The sequence below is a fragment of the Eleutherodactylus coqui genome, chromosome 8, assembly GCF_035609145.1.
Source record: "Eleutherodactylus coqui strain aEleCoq1 chromosome 8, aEleCoq1.hap1, whole genome shotgun sequence".
NCBI classification, from domain to species: domain Eukaryota; kingdom Metazoa; phylum Chordata; class Amphibia; order Anura; family Eleutherodactylidae; genus Eleutherodactylus; species Eleutherodactylus coqui.
In genome coordinates this window covers 26,320,313-26,346,239 of record NC_089844.1, presented here as the reverse complement: position 1 = coordinate 26,346,239, position 25,927 = coordinate 26,320,313, and the positions used below count along the sequence as shown (strand labels likewise).

The 25,927-nt window shown below is 47.9% G+C and overlaps 2 protein-coding genes across 3 annotated transcripts; one reads left to right on the top strand and one right to left on the bottom strand.

Annotated features, from left to right (window-relative positions):
* Nucleotides 1–6,209: 6,209 nt before the first annotated feature.
* LOC136576237 (ras guanine nucleotide exchange factor F-like) lies at nt 6,210–22,504 on the bottom strand. Of its 2 annotated transcripts, XM_066575351.1 has the most exons (9): nt 22,385–22,504; nt 21,264–21,337; nt 15,193–15,401; nt 14,207–14,286; nt 11,356–11,434; nt 10,814–10,854; nt 10,611–10,731; nt 10,318–10,504; nt 6,210–8,367 (listed from the first exon to the last, which is right to left on the bottom strand). In XM_066575351.1, exons 3-9 carry the CDS (start codon nt 15,374–15,376, stop codon nt 7,761–7,763), a joined length of 1,299 nt encoding a protein of 432 aa, XP_066431448.1. In that variant the 5' UTR covers nt 15,377–15,401; nt 21,264–21,337; nt 22,385–22,504; the 3' UTR covers nt 6,210–7,760. The 2 variants fall into 2 exon arrangements, with proteins under 2 accessions (XP_066431448.1, XP_066431449.1); XM_066575352.1 differs by lacking the exon at nt 21,264–21,337 and having other exon boundaries at nt 22,385–22,498.
* Nucleotides 22,505–23,641: 1,137 nt separating this feature from the next.
* On the top strand, nt 23,642–24,532 carry LOC136577856 (high mobility group nucleosome-binding domain-containing protein 5-like). The gene has a single exon (XM_066577778.1). It carries the CDS (start codon nt 23,642–23,644, stop codon nt 24,530–24,532), a length of 891 nt encoding a protein of 296 aa, XP_066433875.1.
* The last annotated feature ends 1,395 nt before the right edge of the window (nt 24,533–25,927 follow it).

Sequence of the window (25,927 nt, the reverse complement as noted above, 5' to 3'; positions counted from 1 at the left end):
CCAGCAGCCCGTGGGAAACAAATAAGTAGTCTAGTCTATGGTAGCTGTTATGGGCGGGGGAATGGAAACTATAATCCCTCTCGCTAGGATGTAGTGTTCTCCACAAGTCCACTAATTTAAGGTTTGCTAGTTCTAAACGGAGTCTGTGTCTAGCTGAGGGGGGGACCCCTGACTTACCCCCCGAGGAGTCTTTTGCCGGGTCCATGGTTAGGTTGAAATCTCCGCCGAGGATAATGGAGGAGCCGCTCGCGAAGACTGCCAGGTCCCCCAGCACTCGGACCCCGAACCTTTTCTGATCCTGGTTGGGAAAATAAATGTTTGCAAGTGTTATTATGTCATTGTTTACCTGGATCTTTAGGAACACATACCTTCCATTTTTGTCCGTTTCCAAGGTAATCAGTCTATGTGGAAGGTTTTTATGAATTGCTATTGATGTACCACCCGCTTTTTTATCCGGGTGCGGGCTATGGTACCACGTAGTATAGTGGCGGTATCTGCATTTTGGCATTTTGGTATCTTGGAAATGCGTCTCTTGGAAGAGAACAATCATGATCCCCTTCCGGTGGAAGTGGTCCATGATCTGTCCCCTCTTGGCAGGCCCATTCAATCCTCTTGCATTAAAAGTGCAAAAAGTAATGTCTGCCATATTCGCTACAGATCTAGATAAATACTATTCGTTAGTGGTTGCAGGTCAGCCAGGTTATGAGGAGGGGAGGGGGGTGGGTTGGGTAGAGAGGGGGAGAGCGGGGTTGGGAGAAGAAGAAAGAAAGAAGGTTCATCAAGAAGAACCTTGCGCAGTATTGAACTACTGCGTAGAATTTCAGGGAGAACTACTGACATGTTTGCTGTCAGGGTTCACACTACGTGTGACTGGTCGCCCTGTGAGAGGGACGTGGAGGTACCGGCCAAGACAGGTGCCGAGCTCCCACGCCTCCCCCCAAAACGCGACCTTTACGAAGGTGCTACAGCCCATTGTCGGGCCCTGGTCCAAAGCTCTCGAGGCACCGGTCATCTTTTAACTGAAAGAAAAATACAACATTATTAACTTGAACTCTGTTTTTGTATGGGTTGGTCTGGTACTCCATGTTGGAGTCTCAAGTGGCGTCTTTCTCGTGGGGGCAAACCCATCCACTCCCCTGGACGCCGGGGAAAGTTTCTAGTCTGACTCGTCTCCTCCCTCAACAGCACCAGAAACTTGAAAAGAGTTGGTGGTCTGGCAATTCCCGTGCTGTTTCCCGGGTGGGTCAGATACATAGTCCTGTAAATATAACGGGCATGTATAGTAGACCATACATTAGCATATGGTATGTTAAAAGCTCTTGCAGCGGTTTAAGTGTCTCTGCCTGTCATCCTTTGCTTCTCCCGTCTTGTCTTGGGATGTACACTTTGCCACTGTTCCTGTGCTGTGGGAGCCAACACCGTCGGAACCGTGGGCCAGTCTGGCAATGCTATCATAGGTAACTGGAAGGTACCTAAGAAATTAGGGAGGTCTCCAATTGACCGAAACACGGCGGATTTCCCATCTTTCCTGGCTGTTAGGGAAAACGGAAACCCCCATCTATATGGTATTCCTTTGTTTTTCAAGGCTGCTAGTAGGGGTCTTAGGGCGCCTCTCATCCGCAGTGTATGGCGTGCTAGGTCCTGTAGTAGGATTATGGGTCTACCGTCGTGCTGTAGCTCTCCTCTTTCTCTAGCTTTTCTCAGTATTGCGTCTTTGTCTCTAAAGAAATGGACCCTGCAAATTACATCTCTCGGTCGGTTAGGGTCTACCGGTTTTGGGCCAAGGGCCCTGTGGATCCTATCTATCTCGATGGTGTCCCCTGTTTTGCGGTTTAGTAGCTGTTGAAAAAAGGCTTGCGCCCAGGAGTCCAGGTGCTGTCCCTCTATCTCCTCTGGGAGGCCCCTTATTCGCAAATTGTTGCGCCGGTTTCTGTTTTCTAGATCGTCGAGATGTGTGATGATACCGGAAATTTGGTCGGCCTGCGCCTGAATGGCCTGTCTATGTGTTTCTAGGATGGCTGCAGCTCCTTCTTGGACTTCCTCCACTTGTACTATTCTGTGTCCTAGGTGCTGTATGTCATTGTGGATATTTTCTAGCGCTTTTTTATTAGATGTCTCAAACCTCTTGAAGAACTCATCAAGTTCATTCTTTGTTGGTATGGCCATAATACGGCTCTTCCAAGCCTCTTCGCTTATGCTTGCGGAGGAACCGTTAGGTCTCTTATGCGGTGGGCTATTTGCTGCACTGTTTGTAGGGGAGTGGAGCCAGGCTGGACTATCACCTCCATCTGCTGTGGGAGACTGCAGGGTAGATTGTTGAGAGCCATGTTTTGAATAGGGACTATCACCCCCCTCAGCTATGGGAGACTGCAAAATGGATTGGGGGGGGGAGCCACACTTTGGGTAGGAGCTGTCACTTCCATCATCTATAACAGGCTGCAGGGTGAGTTGAGGGGAGCCATGCTTGGAGCTGGGGCTGTTGCCAGAGCTACTCACGGTTCCTCCATGTCCCAGGTCCTCCTCCTGTGGTGCCTGCTCCGCGGTGTTTTGGCTCTGCAGGCCTCCCTTCTCGCTGTATTGGCTTCTGCTCGCTCTGTCCCTGCTGTTTATTACTTCTGGTTGCCCTCCGGGCGGCTGCCGCGGCTCCGCGCTCCTCTGCTGCTCCGGTGTCTGCAGCCTCGTGGGAGCCGGCGCCATCTTGGATGCGGCGGCGGCTTCACCTCCGCTGCCGAGGAACCTCTCCAGCGTGCTCCTTCTGCCGGCCGGCGTGCAGGACAGGGATCTCGGCTGTTTCTTCTTGCCCATGTGGCGTCCGGGGACCGTATTCTGCTGCTTTATGGTGCCTCTCAAGCTGCAGGTAGGGAGATAGACGCGGGAGCTCGCTGAAACTGCTACCTAACCCGCCATCCGCTAGCCACGCCCCCCCCATAACTCCCATAGATCCCTGTGAGGGCTAGTTTTTATGGATACCATTTTGGGGAACATGCAGCTTTCTTGTTTGTTTGTTGAGAGGCAAAATAAGCATATCTGGTCATTACATTGGAGGGCCGATGAGGTCATAGAGCAAGCACGCTTCTTCTGTGAACTCTTTACATGCCACGATGTACATGTAGGGGGTTAACAGCGGGGATCGGTCCCGCGGGCTCACTACTTACCCTGCACCGTCCACAGGTTTGTGTGCTGTTGTGTTAACTACCACCCTGCCAGGATGTAAATGTGCGTCCTCTGACACTAAGGGGTTAATGCTTGAACGTGAGTGCGCCATAAGAATAAGAGGGAGGACCCCTCTCTATTAACTCCATGCACCCCAATAGCTGCAGTTTCCCTGCAGACATAACATAAGCAGCAACAGGAACTTTTTAAAAACGTTGTTTTATTTGCTCCGTTAGGCATGAAAGACATCACAGTGACGGTCTGATGATTGTTCGTCAGGGTTATGGCATAATACAGTATTTCCCAACTCCAGCCCTCGGGGCACCAACAGGTCATGGTTTTAGGATTTACTGCGCCTCAGACATTGCCACAGGTGCCCTTACTATAGGATATCCTGTAGACCCGACCTGTTGGGGTCCCCGAGGACTGGAGTTGGGAAACAGGGGCATGATACAAGTAAACAGCCACACATTCTCTAAAGTACTTTCCCTTTAAAATCCCCTTAATCTCAAAAGGAAACAACTCTCTGCTGCCAGAAAAGCCGACCTTCCCCAAATGTCATCATTGGCGCTATTACCTGGCAACATAATATTTGGCACATAAATCTAAAGGAGGATGGTCTGCACTACTGAGGATTGCCACGGTGCGCTCCCCATCCGCAGACTTGTCCTTTCCAGTTCAGGATCCACATTATTCCCGCCCTGCAGGTTTTCTTGTTCGCTTCTTGCATCCGCCTGGTTGTACTGCAGTTATTTGCACGCAGCGGTGCCATGCTATTTCCCATAGAAGCAGCAGTGGCGGCTCATATCCTCTAAGTGCTCTTACAGTTATCCCATATATCGGGGTTGTCTATCACGCATCTCCTCATCCCTTAAAAAAATAAAATCTGGCACAGTGATCAAATTAATGCGGTCGTCTGTTTAATACATGGAGACCAGAAGTGGAGCCCCGCTGGCAGAACAGCTCCCCATTTCGGTTTATAGAGGGGCTACCCCATCTAGAACGTCCATATGCCCTAATAGGGAGTACTGACATTGGGGGTCTCTGAGAAAGCTCCTTTAAGGGCTCTGTCATACGCGACCGTATTTGTGCACAATAAAAACATAGAGAATAGAAGCCATTGATTTCAATGGGTTCGTTCTCAGAAGTGCATTTTGCGCACATTTTCTGCACGCGCAAAAAAAATATAGATCCTGCTCTGTTTTACTGCGTTTTGTGCAGCGCAAGTGCCAAAGACTTCTATGAAAGGTGCGAAAATACGCAAGGCGAAGGGTGTGACACTGCGCAAAATGCAGGAAAAAGAACACATCTGGACCTCAGACCAATTTCACACAGGAGAGCGCGATACTGTGCTGGGAAATGTGCAATTTTCCCGCGCCTTGCATTACTTCAGAGAAGCAGCGATCCACCGGTGTGGCTCTAAAGGGGTTCTGACATGAAAAATGTTTTTATGCTTTACCAGCCATTGTTCCCTGGTCTGCCTAATGGACACAGGGAACCCACGATTTAATGGCTGCTAAAGCATAAAAACCTTATACTTACCTTGTCTTCTGTTGTTGTTGACATCGGGGGGGGGGGGGGGGGGGGGGGGGTCATCTCCCAGCAGGCGCTACTCTTCCTCTTCTTCCTCCACGAGCCGCGCTGCTCCAAGATCGCGCGCATGCGCAGTGGAGAGGTGCCCTCTGACAGGAGTCAGGACGGGCCGCGTCTCCACTGCGCACGCGCAGAATCTCGGAGTTCAGCCAGGACGGACGGGCCGCCCACAGCAAGCATTGCTTGTGACGTGCTTGCTGTGGGTGGCCCGTCCGTTCACCTCGGAAGTGGCTGACGGACAGAGCAGTGCCGGAAGCGGTCATTTTGACCGCTCCTGCTCTGCTTCTACAAGCCACAGAAAAAGATGCCGGCTGGAGGGGACATGCCTGGCAATTAGAGATGAGCGAGCACCAAAATGCTCGGGTGCTCGTTACTCGGGACGAAATTTTCGCGATGCTCAAGGGTTAGTTTCGAGTAACGAACCCCATTGAAGTCAATGGGCGACTCGAGCATTTTTGTATTTCGCCGATGCTCGCTAAGGTTTTCGTTTGTGAAAATCTGGGCAATTCAACAAAGTGATGGGAACGACACAGCAACGGATAGGGCAGGCGAGGGGCTACATGGTGGGCTGCATCTCAAGTTCCCAGGTCCCACTATTAAGCCACAATAGCGGCAAGAGTGGGCCCCCCCCCCCCCCCCCCCACTGTCAGCGTAGAGATCGTTCTCCTCTGCCATAGCTGTAACAGCTGTTGCAGAGAAGAACGATGTTTGCCCATTGAATTCAATGGAGCCAGCAATACAGCAGGTTCCACTGAAAGCAATGGGCTGCCGGCGATCGCGGGATGAATTGTCGGGAAGGGGTTAAATATATAAGCCGTTCCCTGCAATTCATCCAGAAATGTGTTACAATAAAAATATATACCGGCGTATAAGGCGACGGGGCGTATAAGACGACCCCCCAACTGTCACCTTATATGCCGGGAATACAGCGGAGCAAAGAATAAAAATCATTACTCACTTCTTCTGACGTTCTGCGGTGCTCCTGCAGGCTGTCGCTCCCTCCTGGTCCCCGGCAGAGCATTGCTTTCTGGACGCAGGGCTTGAAATCCCCGCCTCCAGAAACACAGCCAATCACAGCCATTCAATGACATCATTGTCATTGGCTGTGATTGGCTGAAGGCACTTTTGTTTCTGGAGGCGGGGATTTAAAGCCCTTCGTAGAGAAATCAATGCTCTGCCGGGAACCAGGAGGGAGCAACAGCCTGCAGCAGCGGCGCAGAACGCCAGGAGAAGTGAGTAATGATTTTTATTCTTTGCTCCACTGTATTGCCGGCGTATAAGGTGACAGTTGGGGGGTCGTCTTATATGCCCCGTCGCCTTATACGCCGGTATATATTTTTATTGTAACACATTTCTGGATGAATTGCAGGGAACGGCTTATATATTTAACCCCTTCCTGACAATTCATCCCGCGATCGCCGGCAGCCCATTGCTTTCAGTGGAACCTGCTGTATTGCCGGCTCCATTGAATTCAATGGGCAAACATCGTTCTTCTCTGTCACAGCTGTGGCAGAGAAGAAGGATTTGTCTTCTATATGTTCTCAATGGGGTCGGCGCTGCTGCCGCCGGCCCCATTGAGCGCATATAGAGAAGATTTATGGCCTTTAGAAGGACCGTTGGGGTTCTTGAAACCTAAAATACTCCTAACGGTCTCCCTATAGCAGCTCCGGCACCAACAACACTTTCCCTGAACTATGTCAGAATGCATCTGTGGCGAGCCGCGGGAGGGGCTGATTTATATACTCGGGTGACACCTAATCTCGCCAGCCACTCACTGCAGGGGGGTGGTATAGGGCTTGAACGTCGCAAGGGGAAGTTGTAATGCCTTCCCTGTCTTTCTATTGGCCAGAAAAGCGCACAAATTTCTCAGGGAAGAAAGTGAAAGTAACTCGAACATCACGTGGTACTCGTTACGAGTAACGAGCATCTCGAACACCCTAATACTCGAACGAGTATCAAGCTCGGACGAGTATGCTTGCTCATCTCTACTGGCGATCGGTCCTGACCTGGCAAAGGGAGTACAATTTTTTTTTTTTTTTTATGTCAGAACCCCTTTAAGGATCGGCAGGCGTTTCCCATTGTTTTCAATGGGAAACTTGCACGCTGTACGATGCAAATATAATATATATATATATAGGGTTTATATTCATGGGAGATTTATGCATCTTGCAATGCACAATTTTCTTGACTGTGTGAAAGCAGCCTCATTACGCTTTAATTGGCCAAGAAATCCACGGAATGGGTGCGTCACTCATGTGTGAACTGACCTTGCGTGAGCAAAACTTACAGTAATCTATGCAGACACGTGCGCACCATGCAGAATATGCATCTCTTTAAACCTCGTTCATGCAGATATGCTGCGGCAAATATTTTTGCACAGACGCGTGTGTAACGCTGCTCTAACACTCGGTTTCGGTAGATGTCCAGCTTCCTGCGGCCCGGGTACGAGCCAGTATCCAGAGACTATCTTAGTTTAGTTCAGGGAATGGGGCAGATCACACTTCACTGGTTATTAATAAACTGTGAAGTCTACGTCAGCCCCTCCAAGGATCAGGAGCTGCTCAATCCAGAACAAGACCGCTACTCCACCCGCAGCCTTGACACTATGACTTAAAGGGCCAGTTACCGTAATGTCCACAGCCTATGTTAGGGCAGCAGTTTGAGGAGAGGATTTGCACAGTTCCTGAGAGTCATCACACTAAAAAAAAACACAAGTCAGCCTTTTCTAGCCTACAATGGCTGATAACAGAGAACAGGCTGCTTATACCTGCCCAGACTATAAGTGTAGTGTCCCTTTAAAAGCTCCATAGCACCTGTAAATGCAGCATTTTGTGTTCAGTCTGAGCAAGATATAAGGTTTCTTTGCTCATCATTCATGTTCCAGAGCATGGTGGCAGCACGGGGCTGCTGGAGACGGCAAAACTATAACCGTCCGTAAACGCTCTAGTGTTGCTTGTGGCGAGATAGTCGTACAATGTAACAGATAATCCAGGAGATTTCTCAGGAATTTGCCGCTATTCCGGCATAATGCGGCAGATGGAGATCTCGCACTGCCTGGAGAGCGGCTTCCCACCAATCATCAGGAAAACGTCCTCATCCGCCGCCGGACCCGCGCAGGAGAATGGGGTCTGAGGATATTCCTCCTCCAGGAGTGTGAAAGACTCGTTCTCGTAACTGGTCAGCAGACGCTGCTCATCGGCACTGGAGGAGAACGAGCAGGAACAGAGAACAGGGGACGCCGGACGCTCCGTAAAAGTTTTCATCTCTATAGCGTTAGAGTTGGAGTTGGAGAGTGGGCTCACTTTACTGGAGGCCGAAGTAAGGAAGGAGTAAAGCTTCTCTGCGGACGAGTCGCCACTAGGCACCTCCAAGTGTTCTCTGCACAACGAGGAGACCCCGGTGCCAGATGTGGAACAACTGCCGACCGCCACAGCGCAATGATACATCCTCGCACAATCCACAATCTGCTTAACTCTGGAGATTTTCTTCCAAGAGCGAGAAGCAAAGTGATATTTCCACAAATTATGAGCAGGAGTGCGAGACGGTAAACCTCCTCCGACTATCCACAGACTGTCCTGATAGATCACAGACCCATGTCCAACCGATTTTGGGGGCCCATAGCTGTTAAGATGGATAAGATTAAAATTACTGCAACGCTGCCTCCTATGTGCGAGAATATAACTACTATAATACTGCCCCCTATGTACAAGAACATAACTACTATAATACTGCCCCCTATGTACAAGAACATAACTACTATAATACTGCCCCCTATGTACAAGAATATAACTACTATAATACTGCCCCCTATGTACAAGAATATAACTACTATAATACTGCCCCCTATGTACAAGAATATAACTACTATAATACTGCCCCCTATGTACAAGAATATAACTACTATAATACTGCCCCCTATGTACAAGAATATAACTACTATAATACTGCCCCCTATATACAAAAATATAACTACTATAATACTGCTCGAATGTACAAGAACATAAGTACTATAATACTGCCCCCTATGTACAAGAATATAACTACTATAATACTGCCCCCTATGTACAAGAATATAACTACTATAATACAGCCCGCTATGTACAAGAATATAACTACTATAATACAGCCCGCTATGTACAAGAATATAACTACTATAATACAGCCCGCTATGTACAAGAATATAACTACTATAAAACAGCCCGCTATGTACAAGAATATAACTATTCTAATACTGCCTCCTATGTGCAAGAATATAACTACTATAATACTGCCTCCTATGTTCAAGAATATAACTACTATAATACTGCCTCCTATGTACAAGAATATAACTACTATAATACAGCCCCCTATGTACAAGAATATAACTACTATAATACTGCCCCCTATGTACAAGAATATAACTACTATAATACTGCTCCTATGTACAGGAATAGAACTACTATAATACAGCCCCCTACGTACAAGAATATAACTACTATAATACAGCCCCCTACGTACAAGAATATAACTACTATAATACAGCCCCCTATGTACAAGAATATAACTACTATAATACAGCCCCCTATGTACAAGAATATAACTACTATAATACAGCCCCCTATGTACAAGAATATAACTACTATAATACAGCCCCCTATGTACAAGAATATAACTACTATAATACAGCCCCTATGTACAAGAATATAACTACTATAATACAGCCCGCTATGTACAAGAATATAACTACTATAATACAGCCCGCTATGTACAAGAATATAACTACTATAAAACAGCCCGCTATGTACAAGAATATAACTATTCTAATACTGCCTCCTATGTACAAGAATATAACTACTATAATACTGCCTCCTATGTTCAAGAATATAACTACTATAATACTGCCTCCTATGTACAAGAATATAACTACTATGATACTGCCCGCTATGTACAAGAATATAACTACTATAATACTGCCCCCTATGTACAAGAATTTAACTACTATAATACTGCCCCCTATGTACAAGAATATAACTACTATAATACTGCCCTATGTACAAGAATATAAACTACTATAATACTGTCCCCCTGTGTACAAGAATACAACTACTATAATACTGCCCCCTATGTACAAGAATATAACTACTATAATACTGCCCTCTATGTACAAGAATATAACTACTATAATACTGCTCCCTATGTACAAGAATATAAGTACTCTAATACCGCCCCGTATGTACAAGAATATAACTACTATAATACTGCCCCCTATGTACAAGAATATAACTACTATAATACTGCCCCCTATGTACAAGAATATAACTACTATAATCCTGCCTCCTATGTACAAGAATATAACTACTATAATACTGCCCCCTATGTACAAGAATATAACTACTATAATCCTGCCTCCTATGTTCAAGAATATAACTACTATAATACTGCCTCCTATGTACAAGAATATAACTACTATGATACTGCCCCCTATGTACAACAATTTAACTACTATAATACTGCCCGCTATGTACAAGAATTTAACTACCATAATACTGCCTCCTATGTACAAGAATATAACTACTATAGTACTGCCCTCACCTGGTTTTGATGATTGTCCAGTTATGTTTCCAGAAATCAAATTTCCAGAAGTCGTTTTGTTCGGCCATTCTCTTTAGTCCACCAAATAGAAACATAGCTGCATTGTGGGTAACACAGGAATGTCCATGTCGGGGTCCGGGGCCTACGCCACGTGTGTGAGGACTCAGTTGTGACCACTTCTGTGCATCTGCCAAGGAAAAGCCAGAAACCAAATGTTACATTATATTACATTGGGGTATACACTATATCAATAACTGAATTTCATTACATCGTTCGAACAGTGTGGAGATTACCAAAATAAAACACCCAGAATTCCTCCACCGCCCCCTCAATATCGAAGTATCCTCCATACACAAACATGGCCGACTGGTACACAACCGCACTGTGCCCCTTTCTGTTCACGGGTCTAGTCTCCTGTAACACACAGAGAATTTTTAAGTCTGTGTTGCCCCGCCCCTGAGGAGCAGCCATATTCATTATATACAGTAATGCTTACCTCTCCTTTCCCAGCCTTGAATTCACACCATCTTCTTGTGTCTGAGGGGTGAGATAAAAATATGATGCACTCCAGACCGCCAATCTCATTATCTGGTGACCGCCATTATATTATTATAATGAACCATCCCCTCCCCCTTGAGAACATCAGTAATGTAAATACAGGAAGGAGATCATGAATCAATAGTGATGTGACATTGTGTTGGGGCGATTCATTATATCCAAACTATACAAAATGTAACAATTTACAAGATTTTCTTTTCTTTTTTTTTATATTCTTAAAGGAACCCTACCCCTTTTTTGTTTAAGCTTGCCACATACACATAAGTTACAATTCATGTATTGACCTGCTGGGTCACAGAGTCAGCAGCCCTCCTCCCATGGCTGCACTGCTATACATTAGGTTTGGGAGGGTCCAATAAATCGATACTGTGCCTTTAAGAAAATAAATTTAAGAAATTCTGTTCTATATTTGGCACACAGTATTCATCGCTCATTCCTATTAACCTCTTGTATGCCATTTTTCAGGTCAGATATGCTCACCTATAGAGTACATCCAAAGTGGGGTATTTTTTCTATTAGCCCCAAAGTCCATCTCCCCCCCGAATACATACAGTACACCCTGCGGAGAGAGAACAAGTGGAATTTAGATGAAGATTATGGCTTCCTCACATAAATCCTTCTACTAATATGAAGGGAATCTGTGAGCAACAAGACAGTGTATAGTAACAAAGTTGCAGTGTGATCATTTGTCAAGGTCGCACAAACGAGGTAACTCAATGAATTCTTATGGATGGGACGAACCCTCAACTTGTCATTTCTGATCTATGGAAACTGGTAGCGTGTTGGCCATGGATTATCATTAAGGAGGAAATAAGGATCCCACAAGATGGATAATTCCTCCAATGCAAAGAATGGCGCCAGAGGTAGCCCCTCCCCAACCGTGATGCATATAAATTTGGAAATTGGGACTATTGTGTCTATGACCAGCATAACTGCTATATGATGGTAGTCACAGCCCCACCCCTTCTAACACAGGAATGAAATCAGTTTTAGGGTGTGTTCACAAGTGACGGATTTTGATGTGGATCTATGGTAGATTTTACCCTTTGAATTGAAGGGGTGAAGTCTGCCGTGAATCCGCGTCAAAAATCCACAGCAAATCTGCTATAGGTGAACGCATACTTAAAGGGGTTGTCCAGTTTTAAGGCTGGGGTCATGCGGGACGTATTCCCAGTGAAAATCTCGCGGTTTTGCCGCAGCAAAAGACTGCGTGATTTCCGTCGGGAAAGCGCTGCTTCAAAACCCGCAGCACTTAGCTGCGAGTTTTGGAGCGGCTTGGCCGCCAGCCTTTCCGTTGCGGCCAGTGCACCCATCTAGGAGAGCGCGGCTGCAACGGGAAAAAACTAATTTGGCATGCTGTGGCTGGGTAATCCGCGCCGGTTTTGCCGCGATGGACTGGCCATTCCGTGTGGCCAAAATTTTTCACAAATCTCGTCCACATGGCTGGCGAATTCCAGGATTAGCTGCCGCATGCGGATTTGCCGCAGCAAAACTCCAGACGGAATTTCCACGGCAAATACCCCCATGTTTGAACCCAGCCTAAAGGGGTTTACAAGCATCTTAAAAAAATTGGACAAGGGCTGCAGAGGTCACAAAATCAACTAAGCCATTCTCACCAGTCTCATGTCCCCCAGTTCCACAGTAGCCACTCCGGTCCAGGGAGTTGCAGTGGTCAAACGCCATTCATTGTGCATATGACCATTCAGCCAATCACAAGCTTCAGCAGCAATTCTGCTATAAACGGCATGTGACCGGCTTATTTTGTGCCCTCCAAAAAACCCATTTAAACAGCAAATGGAGCCAACCTAATGCTAGGATCGTGGGTGTATGTAATGTAAGGGTCTGCAATGCTAACAGAGGGGGGTCCATAGAGGGGAACATCCTCTATTACTGCCCTATGTGCTACTGCTTACCAATGTCCCAAGCAGATGATTCCTTTAAAGTGGTACTTCAGGCATTTACTATTGATGACCTATCCTCAGGATAGGTCAACCATTCATCTCCAGCCTACTGCCAATGCAGGGCCAGATGTGTAATAGGAAGCATCAGTCCCAATTATTCCAATAGGAATGAATACATCTATTACACTTCTAGCTCTGACCACCGATGCAGATATCCGGCCCCGCTGCACTGACAGGATCCTGAGCGGCTGACCCCGCCAATCTGCTATTGATGATCAATAATAAATGCCCAGAATACCCCTTTAGGCTGGTCTCACACGGACGGGTCAGATTCCGCATGTGGGAGCCCACAACAGAATCCAGCCCTGGCCACAGCAGACAACCGCGTGTACCCGAGTTATCTTTACTGTGGATGAGAGTCTTTTTTAACCCTTTCCAATCCATTTATTTTTTCTCACCCATTCTCCCCAGCTCCAAATAAATTGGAGCTGGGGAGAATGGGTGAGAAAAAATACATTTCCCCTGCACCCTCCTGAACTGACAGAGTTCAGGAGGGTGCAGGGAGGGACCTGCTTACCTGTCCGGCGTCTTCCGCATTCTCCTTCTGCCTCCCGACTCGGCGATCATGTGACCGCTGGGGTCAGGTGGCACCTGGCGGTCACATGATCGCCGGGCCGGGAGACAGGAGGAGAATGCGCAAGACGCCGGACAGGTAAGCAGGCCCCCCACGGTGCAGGCTCCCGCCTCGGCGTTCATGTGACCGCTGGGGGTCAGGTAACACCGGTGGTCACATGATCGCCGTCCGGAATCTATGCATTGCATAGCGCTAATTGAGCGCTATGTAATGTGTAAAGGAGAAGGCAGAAAGGGTTAAAAACCCTTTCTGCCTTCTCCTCGGGGGTCCTCGATGAGGACCAGTGCAGAAGTGTATCTGCACCCGATGTGTCTGACGATCGGGTGCAGATCCACTCCTGCACTGCAGTGTCGGGCCTGCCCCGACATCGGAGCTGTGGAGGGAAATTATGATGTCGGGGCAGGCCCGACATTGGACTGGAAAGGGTTAAAACCACTTGTATTTCCCGCGCCGTCACTAGGCGATGACGCAGGTACCCGCAGCCTAGCCACAATGTCAATTGCGGATGGGTCGTGAGTCAGACGGCTTTCATGGACTTTAATGGAAGCTGTCTGTGCGGAATCTGCAGGAAAATAGTCCATGCTGCGATTTTATGTCCGCTCACAAAAATGCCAATGTTCTATCTCTGTAATGTGTGCGGAATACCGCGGATCATCTGCGCGGGTGATGATCGCAGATTCAACAATCCAAATCCAGTCGTGTGAGACCGGCCTTAAGGTCATAAATGCAGGGAAATCTGCTGATCTATAGACGCAACAGAGAGGGACAATTCTAGGATGTAGAAGGGCGCAGTCACCTCGTGGGCCACCATGGAGTGTTCTTCCAGTTTATCTGGAGCTTGCTGGCAGCTGGGAAGCTGCTCCCACCGGCTAAGAGCTGGAAGAGAAGTGGAGACTGAGTGATGACGTGTAAGTAAACAGAACTCACTTTGTAACATTGTGTTTACCCAACAGAAGCCGGAAAACAAAACCTGGGGGCGAGCGCCAAAGAAACCGCACACGAGTTCTGCCAGAAACCTCAAGACTTAGAGGTCGAACCAAGATTGGGCGTTATCCCCTAACCACAGGATAAGGGATAACTTGCTGATTGGTGGGGGTCTCACTCCGGAGATCTACTCCGATCTCAAAAATAAGGGGTCCTGTGTCCCGTCCTCCCCCCGTGTGCGCTCAGTCAGTGCCCATCACTGCGGAAGGAGAAGCAAACCCACAGTGACAGGCAGAGGGGACAAAGGTAATCCCAATCTTGAGATCAGCAGGGGCCTCACTGGTCAGACCCCACTGATGAGCAAGTTATCCCCTATCCTAGTTTATAATCTTGGTGCAACCCCTCTAAAAGGGAACCTCAAGTTTCTCAAGATCTCTGCTTGCTGTCAGTAAATGGAAATATTCTGGCTCATATCCAAAAGCTGAAAACCCACTAAACGTTGGGGTACATGCACACTGGCAATTTAAAAGTTGCACTGAAGATTCTTGGGCGCAACTCGGACCGTACAGTACTCGGACATCCCATCCATGCGCTCCGATGTGCTGAACATGTCCTATTCTCATCTGACAAGAATAGGACCTGCCGCCGTGTGCACACACCGATTCAAATTAATGGGCCCTATTTCTGGAGCAACCCTTCAGTCCAAAAATTAAATGGGGAAAAAAAGCCCATGTGCACGGCGAAAGAACTGATTTACTGATTATTGCGGAACCAGAAGTGTCAGCTCTTGGGGTCTCCCTGCAGAAACAGCCTTGGCTGCAGCTCATCATAGAGTAATCCAAGCAAAATGTCGCTCACCTATACTGTATCTCCAGAAATCACCCAGGACTGTGTCCTGACGGCCGCCATGTACGTAGACAAAGCCATTGTAGGCTACTGCGGCGTGTCTGAAGCGGTCACACGGCACCTTCTCCCTGCGCGACAGCGACTCCCAGGCACAATCAGCGCTCTCAGTGATCATAGTCGCCGGTTCCTCTGGCATGGTCTCAAACACTGCCCCCTACAGCCTGGAGAAGACAAATGGTGGTTACAGAGTCCTGGAGCAAACCCATCTATAACCCGTGATTGCGTTCGGAAATCGCTGATGGGCTTATAGGGGACCCCATTCTATGTAAAAACACAAAGGGCTTATTCACATGGGCGAGTGTAAGTCTGATCAGTAAAAGACTGATTTCCCTGCAAGTGTCCGTGCGATTTACATTAGTTTTTAATCCGCTTTTCCTGCACGTCCTAAACTTAAAGTGGCCCAACTGATGTAATTGAAAACTCCCATTGAAGTCAATGGTTGCATGAAAAAAAATGGAGCCAATACTCCTGCCATGCATTCCTTGCAATTTTGGTCTGTCAAAAATGCACCAATTTCACTGCATGTGCGGATTCTATGCATTTTGGGTTTTCTTCCCATCCATTTTGTAAGCACACACAAAACACCCCCAAAAACTCTAGAAGGCCCAACTGGTGTCATTTTTTTTCATCGTCTCGTGGCAACATGCATAAATAAACTGCAGTGACCATGCATGTAACATCCGTGTTCTCTGCTTTTTCTTTTCTAAACACCCCTTAGACTTTTATGGGCGATTCTTTTCCATGAATTTGGACCAGAATAGGAAATGCTGCAAATTTCTCTTATTTGGCCCATCAGTCCATGGAACTAGCCCAACCTACAAGGCATTTAACGGATTAACAGCTGCGATCATCATGAATGCTGATCAAGGCTGTAGCGGGTGGGTATTAGCTATCAAAGATAGCTGGCACTCACCGTATATGGAACAGAATCAGCTCCCCATCCCACTCCATACAAACCATGCACTCCCAGGATGTACCTGTGCTCTGGGGCAAGAAGGGTTTAAAGGGGTTTTCCTGGGTTAGAAGAAAATGGCTGCTTTCTTCCAAACACAGTGCCACCCTTGTTCATAGGGTTGTGTGTGGTATTGCAGCTCAGCGCCATTGAAGTCAATGAGAGCTGAGTTGCAGTACCAGATACAACCTATGGACGAGGATGGCACTGTGTTTGGAAGAAAGCAGCCATGTTTTTCTAGTCCTGGACAACCCCCTTTGAGGGTTTTCCACCATAAAAGACTTTTATTACCTGTGCTATATGTGGATGATAAAAGTCTGATCAGTGGGGGTATCACGGCTGAGACCCTCATCAATCCCACGAATGACAGTCCCGTGTACCCCTCTCCTCCTCACTGCAGGTTCACAGAACCCCCTCTTTCTCCCCATTGAGGAGGAGATTGTATGGAGTGGTGGTTGTATATGCATGGCGCTGCTTCAATCATTTTCAATGGGACTGCCAGAGACAGTCGAGGGCTTCTACTGAGCTACTAACGTCAACCCCATTGAGGTGAATGGAGCAGGGCGACCACCGCTCCCATTCACTGCAGGGGATGCAGCGAACAAGCAGAGAACACAGGACCCCCATTCTTGGGATTGGCAGGGATATCAGTGGTGAAACCCCTACCAATGAGAATTCTATCTGCTATCCTATGGATAGGTGATACGTCTATAGTAGTGTATTGTAGTACAACCCCTTTAAGGCTCAGCGATCAGCGATCAGGAGGTATGCGCAGAAGATGACAAGCCAGGAGAGGAGCGAGTTGAGTGTGCAGAAACCAAATGGCAAACAACAAAACCTGCGTGGTGAAACAAGAGTGGCCAGAGATTTTCTTGAGAAGGGCCATAAGGTATTTAATTTGACAAGGATGGTCTTAGAAGAGAGATGGTGAGCAGTGAAAATATAGATAACTTCAGAGAGACACATCCTGGAGCCATGGTTGGGATTTGGTGCGGACTAACGGACTGAATTAGTCAGGCAACACTGCAGTATTTTAGAGGAATGTTGTTTGCTGCATTAAGGCCCTTTTACACGGGAGGACAGTTGCCCGACAGTCATCCTAGCAATCATCACTCAGCCATTAAAGGCGGAGTAGGCTGGAGATCGCTCTGGGCCACCCCCATCCTTTCACAGTAAACAGGCAGTTGTTCATAGATGAAGGTCTGCCTGTGTCGCGTGACTTAGTAGCACTCTTTTGCCGGGATTTTCGGGGAGGGGGTGGGGGCTTGAAATATAAGAGCTACCCTGAAGATAAGCTCTGGCTGCATAAAAAAAACACAATACATTACCTAACAGGCGCTGTCCGCTCCACTGCACGTCTCCTTCCGAAGCTCCGGCACACTTGTCTGTAGTCTTCAGCCAACACTTCCTGGTTAGGAGGTTCAAAAATCCCGTCTCCAGGAAGCGCTGACTCTGATTGTATCTCGAGTGCCGTGGCTCAGCCAATCATTGCCACGCTCAATTAACCAATCCCAGCCATCGCATTGAATGGCTGTCATTGGTTCATCGAGCACTGCAGTGATTGGATCTCGAGCACTGCAGCTTAGCCAATCAGAGCCAGCGCTTCCTGGAGACATGCGGTGGAGCGGACAGCGCCTGTTAGGTAATGAATTGTTTTTTGTTTTTTTTTAATGCAGCCGGGGTTTAGTTTAGGGACAAATATTAGGACTTCCTACTGTAAAAGTTTCATTGCAATGCAGGAAAATTGTGTTTTCATGCGACGCAATGCAACTCATAGGAAGGATCCAAAGGAAAAACACGGGCTCCAAAACATCGCAAACTGCGGCAATATTCTGCATTTTTTCTCGCAATGCAGCAGCCTACAAAACATCGCTCATGTGAAGGAACCCATAAGAAAGCAGGGGCTTCACATACATGGGATTTGTAGCACTGTCACATTGCAAGAAAGTCACATGATCTTGTCGCCCGTGTGAAAGCGGTCTAATAGGTGGAATGCATGGAAACTGTGCCATGTAAAAAAACCTTTAGGCTGAGTTCACACTAGCGATTTTCTGCTGGATCCTGTTTTACAAAAAATGTAACTGTACAAAAAACGGGAGTGAAACGGAAATGAATGGAAAGTATTGGCGGATCCGTTAAAAAGGGATCCTTTAAAAAAAAGTGAAACAATGTTTTCTATTCATTTCTGCTCCACTCCAGTTTTTAGGCATTTTAAATGGATCCGTTTTTTTGCACTGCTTGGCTTATCTTTCCCTCCCGCTGTCTTCTGCGCACTTAGAAATAAAACCTGATACAAAAACAGATGAAAATAGTTTGCTTTCTGTGTTTTTCAGTCTTCCGTTGCCCACAGTGTAAAAATAGGATTCGTTTTTGTTCTGTTTTTTGAACTGGAAACAAAATCGCGGCGGTTAAGAGAATGGAGGAAAAGTGAAACATTTTCTGTCCTTTGGCTGCTGCCACTACGGCTAAATAGCCAGATGGAAAGCAAACCTGCCAGTGTGAACGGGCCCTTTAGCTTCCCCTCATGTATGAAGCCGATGAAAGGGTTAAGTTTGTATTTGAGGTATTTGTTATTATATATGATACAATGTATCCTTTTGTTTTTAAACAGATGACAGTTTTGGTCATGTGACCATCTGGTATGTGAGCTGATGGTGGCTGCACTGCACAAGCCTAAGGCCACTATCACACATGCGTTCAGAAAACGCTGCTCGAAATCACGGCATTTTTACCATGATTTCGAACGCACCCCATCAGTGTGCGGTGTGATGAGGTACATTAAAAAACACAAAAACGCACAAAAAAAAACAGACCACGTTTGAAAACCGCAACGTTAGAAATGTCACGTTCAAGCGCAGGTCTGCGAGGCCCCATTGATATAAATGAGAGCGTTGTACCGCTAATCGCAGGAAGAAGCGGCCGGCCTGAGAGCGGCTTTAGGCCACCATCACACACAACAATTTTATAGCATTTACCGCAGCGCTTCAAACACCGCGCTAAACGCTGTAAAACGCCTCCATTGTTTTCCATGGGGCTTCTAATGCCACGTTTTTCAAGCGCTGTCTGTTCTACTTTCGGTGTTTAGGCGGTTTTAAACGCGATGCATTCCCCGTGGAAATCTATAGGGAGCATTCACCATCAAAAACGCGGTAGGATGTACGGGGAAAGCAAAAGTGGTGACATCAGCCGGCGTTGTTACTGCGCTGAAGGTGCAGTGTAATTGCATATGGCCTGCGGGTATAAACACTACAATAGAGAACAATGGGCTCGATTAAGCGTATATAAGCGGTAAAATACAACATACAGCGTTATATTTTCCATTGGCGGATTACACGATTCCAAGCAGAACTGCGCAAGACAATGCAATTAATTACTTGCGAGCTACCATGTATCACATGGGCGGACAGAACCCACGGAATACACAATTCCTATACAGTTGTGGGAGCCCGGCCTAAGGAAGACGGACGTACCCCCAGTATGTGGTGGCGTGGCGCCCGCTACTTCTCCAGCCTCCATGCTCCTCTCTCACGTGGATCACTTAGGCGAGTTTTTCAGTGTATAGTATGGGCTGGAAATGAATGTATCAATAAGCGAGCAGTTCGTACACGCGGCGTTCTACAGATCTCACTTGCTGCTATATCACAAGACGTCACTTGTGGAGGGGTGGGGGCGCGGACGTCTTATGCTGCCGCACTTCCACTTTAAATAAATGTCCTTCTTTTGTATCAAAGTTTTGATCTAAGACACGTGTCAAACTCAAGGCCCTAGGACCAAATCATCTTATGTGGCCCGCGAGGTCTGGATGCAAAAAGATCCATTCTTCCCGGTGGATACAGCCAATGCTACAAAGGGGGTGGTGTCGGCACAGGGAATAGACGCGTGGATTCTGAGCTCCGGCGCACCTCCACTCCACTCAATTCAGCAACTCGCAGGTGGAGGCTCAGCTAGGACCTTCTACCCGACACCCCCCCAGGTAGGAGGCTCGCTGCTAAAGAGGTGGAAGGAGAGAAACCCCATCAAAAAATACACCCGTGTGAATGAGCCCTTATAAACGGCCCATTGAAGGCAGCCATAACGCTGATGTGGCCCTCGGTGAAGAGGAGTTTGACATCCCAGGTCCCGGCACGGTTTACCCCTGATCTTACTTCACATCTGGGTTCGATTTTTGGTGGATCCAACGAGGTGAACTTAGTTTAGTAGTCGAAATCCAAGATCGCAGACTCGGCTGATTGGCTTTTTCTGCGTGGGGAAATTGCACCCACGTTTTCTGCTGGCGGCCATGCTTTTACTGCCGCTATGAATGCTGGGAACCTGACTAGTCACCAATCACTGGTCACCAATCTTCGATCGAGTGAATTCGGTTTTGCAAATCTTAGATCAAAAACTTTTGGCGCAAAATGTCTTCCTCAGGCCGAGCTCAACAGCTGATCGCAGTATAAACCTCATCAGCAGCGCGTTTAGTGCAACCTGCCCTTAAAGGGGTGGCATCGATCCTCGGCTGTCAGTCGCCTTCACATCGGCAGCCAAGACAAATACCCAAAGAGTTGCCCAACAAGGAAGGGTGGAGGATACATTCCTGTATCAGCGGTGCAGTCAGTGGTCACGCACAAAGCAGGGCGCGAACAGGCAGACATCATCACATGACAACCAAGTGCGAGCGACTACAACAGATCAGACGCGCCGCCATTATTGACGACAATCACAGCGTTCGTAACGTGTGGCGGACTCCTTGCACTGCGACATTCAGCTACATGGAAGCGAGCTACAGTCCTGTTCATCCTGAGCCTCCTGGTTCATAAATAGACGGGAAGACCTATGCATATCAGAGTGATGGCACCTATAGGCAATGGTGTCTATCCTAAGGAATAGACGGATGGATGGATGGATGGATGGACGGACGGATGGACCGCGGTGCAGCGCCATTCATACTGCCACTATTTCCATACATATTATACGCTGACTATATAACACTCCGATTATGATTCTCTCCATATACCGCAGTCACCTTCCTGCCCGCTATGTCACATGCAGGAGCGCCGAGATAAGATACGGCTCATTCACGGCTTCTTACCTACAGACCCGTCATCATTCTGTACATAGAGAGCAGTCACATGACTACCGAACCCAGCGCAATAAAAAGTCTTACTGAAAGATAAGAAGTGTGAGACAAGGGTATATAGAAGTCATGTGATAGATAACACAGGGGTATAATACAGAAGTCACATGACATGTATAATAGGGATGTAATACTGGGGTATAATATAGTCATATGACAGGTATAACGGGGGTGTAATACAGGGGTATATAAAAGTCATAGAAGAGGTATAACATAGAAGTCACATGACAGGTATAATGAGGGGGTGTAATACAGGGGGTATAATAAAAATGCCGTATGACAGGTATAACAGTGGTGTAATACAGGGGTAGAGGAAAGGTCACATGATAAATACAGGAGTGTAATAATCACATGGAAGATATAACATGGGGTACAACAGTGGCATAGTATAAAGATCACGTAAGAGGTATAACGGGATGTTATACAAAGTTATATTATAACAGTCACATGACAGATATAACACAGGGCACAACCACAGAGGTATAATTTAATGCCCACATGACAGATATACCCTGTATTACAGCACCCCCCCCCCCCCCCCCCCCATCATATGACTTGTATTCTGCCCTTTTATTACAGCCCCTGTTATAATATAAGGGTCACATGACAGGTAGAACATAAAGGGGTTTAATACAGGGTTCTACTATAACAGTTATATGAGCGATATACCCCGTATTACACCCCTTGTCTTATAATATAAGGGTCACATGACAGTTAGGACATCAGAGCAGTAACATTATATAATGTAATGATTGATGCAGCTACTGGGGTCACATAAGGAGCCCAGAAGGAGGAGGGGCCACATGTGAGACCCCCCTGTGCCCATCTGTCGCCCCCTGCAGCTCCTTCCACAGTACGAGTGATAACAAGCATAATAACACTAATCACAGCGCGATATCAGCCGGCGGCGCCACGATACTGTTATGTCACGATACAGAGCAGCAGTCAGTCGTTGTCAGGATTTTACGGCTCGTCGTTCGGTGGATAGACCAACTTTCTAAGCGCTGCCCTGCGCCGTGTCGTGACATAACTGATCAGGGAGAGGGGAAGAAGTCCGTTAATGCGATATCACTCACCCGCCGCTCCACATATCACGTAGAAAGACTTCAGGCCCCGTCCAGGGGAATCTCACAGACCACTGGAGACCCGCCGGGACCCTCCGCACCGATCCGGGGCTGTGACGTCACCGCCTGCAGGGCGGTCGGGGGCGGGGCTATACCGTCAGCTGGGAGGCCCCGCCCCCGGTCAGCTGCCGCACCGCCTGCTGGGGAGAAGGTGACAACAGAGAACAGCAACCGCAGGGTGAGAGGAGAGAACAGCTCTAGCGTGACAACAGAGAACAACAGCCGCAGGGTGACGACAGAGAACAACGGCCACAGGTTGATAACAGAGAACAAGTGCCGAAGGGTGACAACAGAGAACAAAGGCCGCAGGGTGACAACCGAGAACAACGGCCGAAGGGGGATAAAGGAGAACAACGGCTGCAGGGTGAAAACAGAGAACAACAACCACAGGGTGATAAAGGAGAAAAACAGCCACAGGGTGACAACAGAGACCAACGGCTGCAGGGTGACAACAGAGAACAACGGCCAAAGGGTGGCAACAGAGATCAACAGTTGCAGAGTGACAGCAGAGAACAACGGACGCAGGGTGATAACAGAGAACAACGGCTGTAGGGTGATAGCAGACGACAGTTGCAGAGTGATAATGGAGAATAGCGGCCGCAGGGTGACAACAGAGAACGATGGCTGCAGGATAATAGCAGACAACAATGCTGCAGGGTGACAACAGAGAACAATGGCTGCAGGGTGATAACGGAGAACAACGGCTGCAGGGTGATAACAGAGAACAACAACTGCAAGGTGATAATAGAGAACAACAGCTGCAGGGTGATAACAGAGAACAACGACCGCATGATAATAACAGAGAAAAACGGCCGCTGGGTGACAACAGAGAACAACGGCTGCAGGGTGACAACAGAGAACAACTGCTGCAGGTTGACAGCAGAGAACAACGAGCGCAGGGTGATAACGGAGAACGGCGGCCGCAGGGTGACAACAGAGAACGATGGCTGCAGGATAATAGCAGACAACAATGCTGTAGGGTGACAACAGAGAACAATGGCTGCAGGGTGACAACAGAGAACAACGGCCAAAGGGTGGCAACAGAGATCAACAGTTGCAGAGTGACAGCAGAGAACAACGGACGCAGGGTGATAACAGAGAACAACGGCTGTAGGGTGATAGCAGACGACAGTTGCAGAGTGATAATGGAGAATAGCGGCCGCAGGGTGACAACAGAGAACGATGGCTGCAGGATAATAGCAGACAACAATGCTGCAGGGTGACAACAGAGAACAATGGCTGCAGGGTGATAACGGAGAACAACGGCTGCAGGGTGATAACAGAGAACAACAACTGCAAGGTGATAATAGAGAACAACAGCTGCAGGGTGATAACAGAGAACAACGACCGCATGATAATAACAGAGAAAAACGGCCGCTGGGTGACAACAGAGAACAACGGCTGCAGGGTGACAACAGAGAACAACTGCTGCAGGTTGACAGCAGAGAACAACGAGCGCAGGGTGATAACGGAGAACGGCGGCCGCAGGGTGACAACAGAGAACGATGGCTGCAGGATAATAGCAGACAACAATGCTGTAGGGTGACAACAGAGAACAATGGCTGCAGGGTAATAACAGAGAACAACGGGCGCAAGGTGACAACAGAGAACAACGGTCGCAGGTTGACAGCAGAGAACAACGACAGCAGGGTTATAACGGAGAACGACAGCTGCAGGGTGATAACAGAGAACAATGGCCGCATGATAATAACAGAGAAAAACGGCCGCTGGGTGACAACAGAGAACAACGGCCGCAGGTTGACAGCAGAGAACAATGACCGCAGGATGATAACGGAGAATGGCGGCCGCAGGGTGATAACAGAGAACAACGGCCGCAGGGTGATAACAGAGAACAACGGCTGCAGAGTGACAACAGAGAACAACGGCCGCATGATAATAACGGAGAACAACGGCCGCAGGATGATAACGGAGAACAACGGCTGCAGGGTGATGACAGAGAAGAAAGGCCGCATGATAATAACGGAGAACAACAGCCGCAGAGTGACAACAGAGAACAACGGCCCCAGGGTGACAGCAGAGAACAATCGCTGCAGGGTAATAACAGAACAACAGCCACAGGTTGACAGGAGGAAACAATGACCGCAGGGTGATAATGGAGACCGACGGCCGCAGGATGATAACAGAGAACAACGGCTGCAGGGTGATAATGAAGAACAATGTCCGCAGGATGATAACAGAAAACAAAGTCCGCAGGGTGATAACAGAGAACAACGGCTGCAGGGTGATAAGGAAGAACAACGTCCGCAGGATGATAACAGAAAACAACGGCCGCAGGATGATAACAGAGAACAACGGCTGCAGGATGATAATGAAGAACAACGTCCGCAGGATGATAACAGAAAACAACGGCCGCAGGGTGATAACAGAGAACAACGTCCGCAGGGTGATAGAGAACTATGGCCGCAGGTTGATAATGGAGAATGATGGCCACTGGATGATAACAGAGAACAACGTCCGCAGGGTGATAACGGAGAACAACGTCCGCAGGGTGATAACAGAGAACAATGGCCGCAGGGTGATAACAGAGAACAACAGCTGCAAGGTGATAACAGAGAACAATGGACGCAGGGTGATAACAGAGAACAACAGCTGCGGGGTGATAACAGAGAACAACGGCCGCAGGGTGGTAACAGAGAATGACGGCCGCAGGATGATAACAGAGAACAACGTCCGCCGGGTGATAACAGAGAACAACAGCTGCAGAGTGATAACAGAACAACAGCTGCAGGGTGATAATGGAGAACGACGGCCGCAGGGTGATAACAGAGAACAATGGCCGCAGGGTGATAATGGAGAATGATGGCCGCAGGATGATAACAGAGAACAACGGTCGCAGGGTGATAACAGAGAACAACGTTCGCAGGGTGATAACGGAGACCAATGTCCGCAGGGTGATAACGGAGAACAACGGCCACAGGGTGGTAACAGAGAACAACGGCCACAGGGTGGTAACAGAGAACAACAGCTGCAGGGTCATAACAGAGAACAACAGCTGCAGGGTGATAACAGAGAAAAACGGCTGCAGGGTGGTAACAGAGAACAACGGCTGCAGGGTGGTAACAGAGAACAAAGGCTGCAGGGTGGTAACAGAGAACAACAGCTGCGGCGTGATAACAGAGAACAACAGCTACAGGGTGATAACAGAGAACAACAGCTGCAGGGTGATAACAGAGAACAACGGCTGCACGATGATAATGGAGAATGACAGCTGCAGGATGATAACAGAGAACAACGTCCGCAGGGTGATAATGGAGAACGATGGCCACAGGATGATAACAGAGAACAACGTCCGCAGGGCGATAATGGAGAACGGCGGCCGCAGGATGATAACAGAGAAAAACGGCTGCAGGGTGATAACGGAGAACAACATCTGCAGGGTGATAACAGAGAACAACGGCCGCAGGATGATAACAGAGAACAACAGCTGCAGGGTGATAACAGAGAACAACGGCCACAGGGTGGTAACAGAGAACA

What these genes read in the sequence shown, in the direction of transcription:
- LOC136576237 (XM_066575351.1), bottom strand. Translation starts at nt 15,376, where the DNA reads ATGCCAGAGGAACCGGCGACTATGATCACTGAGAGCGCTGATTGTGCC. An exon ending in TTTCTGGAGATACAGTATAG is followed by an intron (nt 14,287 to 15,192) that starts GTGAGCGACATT and finishes CTTCTCTTCCAG; the next exon opens with CTCTTAGCCGGTGGGAGCAG. An exon ending in ATTCTGGGTGTTTTATTTTG is followed by an intron (nt 10,505 to 10,610) that starts GTAATCTCCACA and finishes TTTCCTTGGCAG; the next exon opens with ATGCACAGAAGTGGTCACAA.
- LOC136577856 (XM_066577778.1), top strand. Translation starts at nt 23,642, where the DNA reads ATGCTGCAGGGTGACAACAGAGAACAATGGCTGCAGGGTGATAACGGA.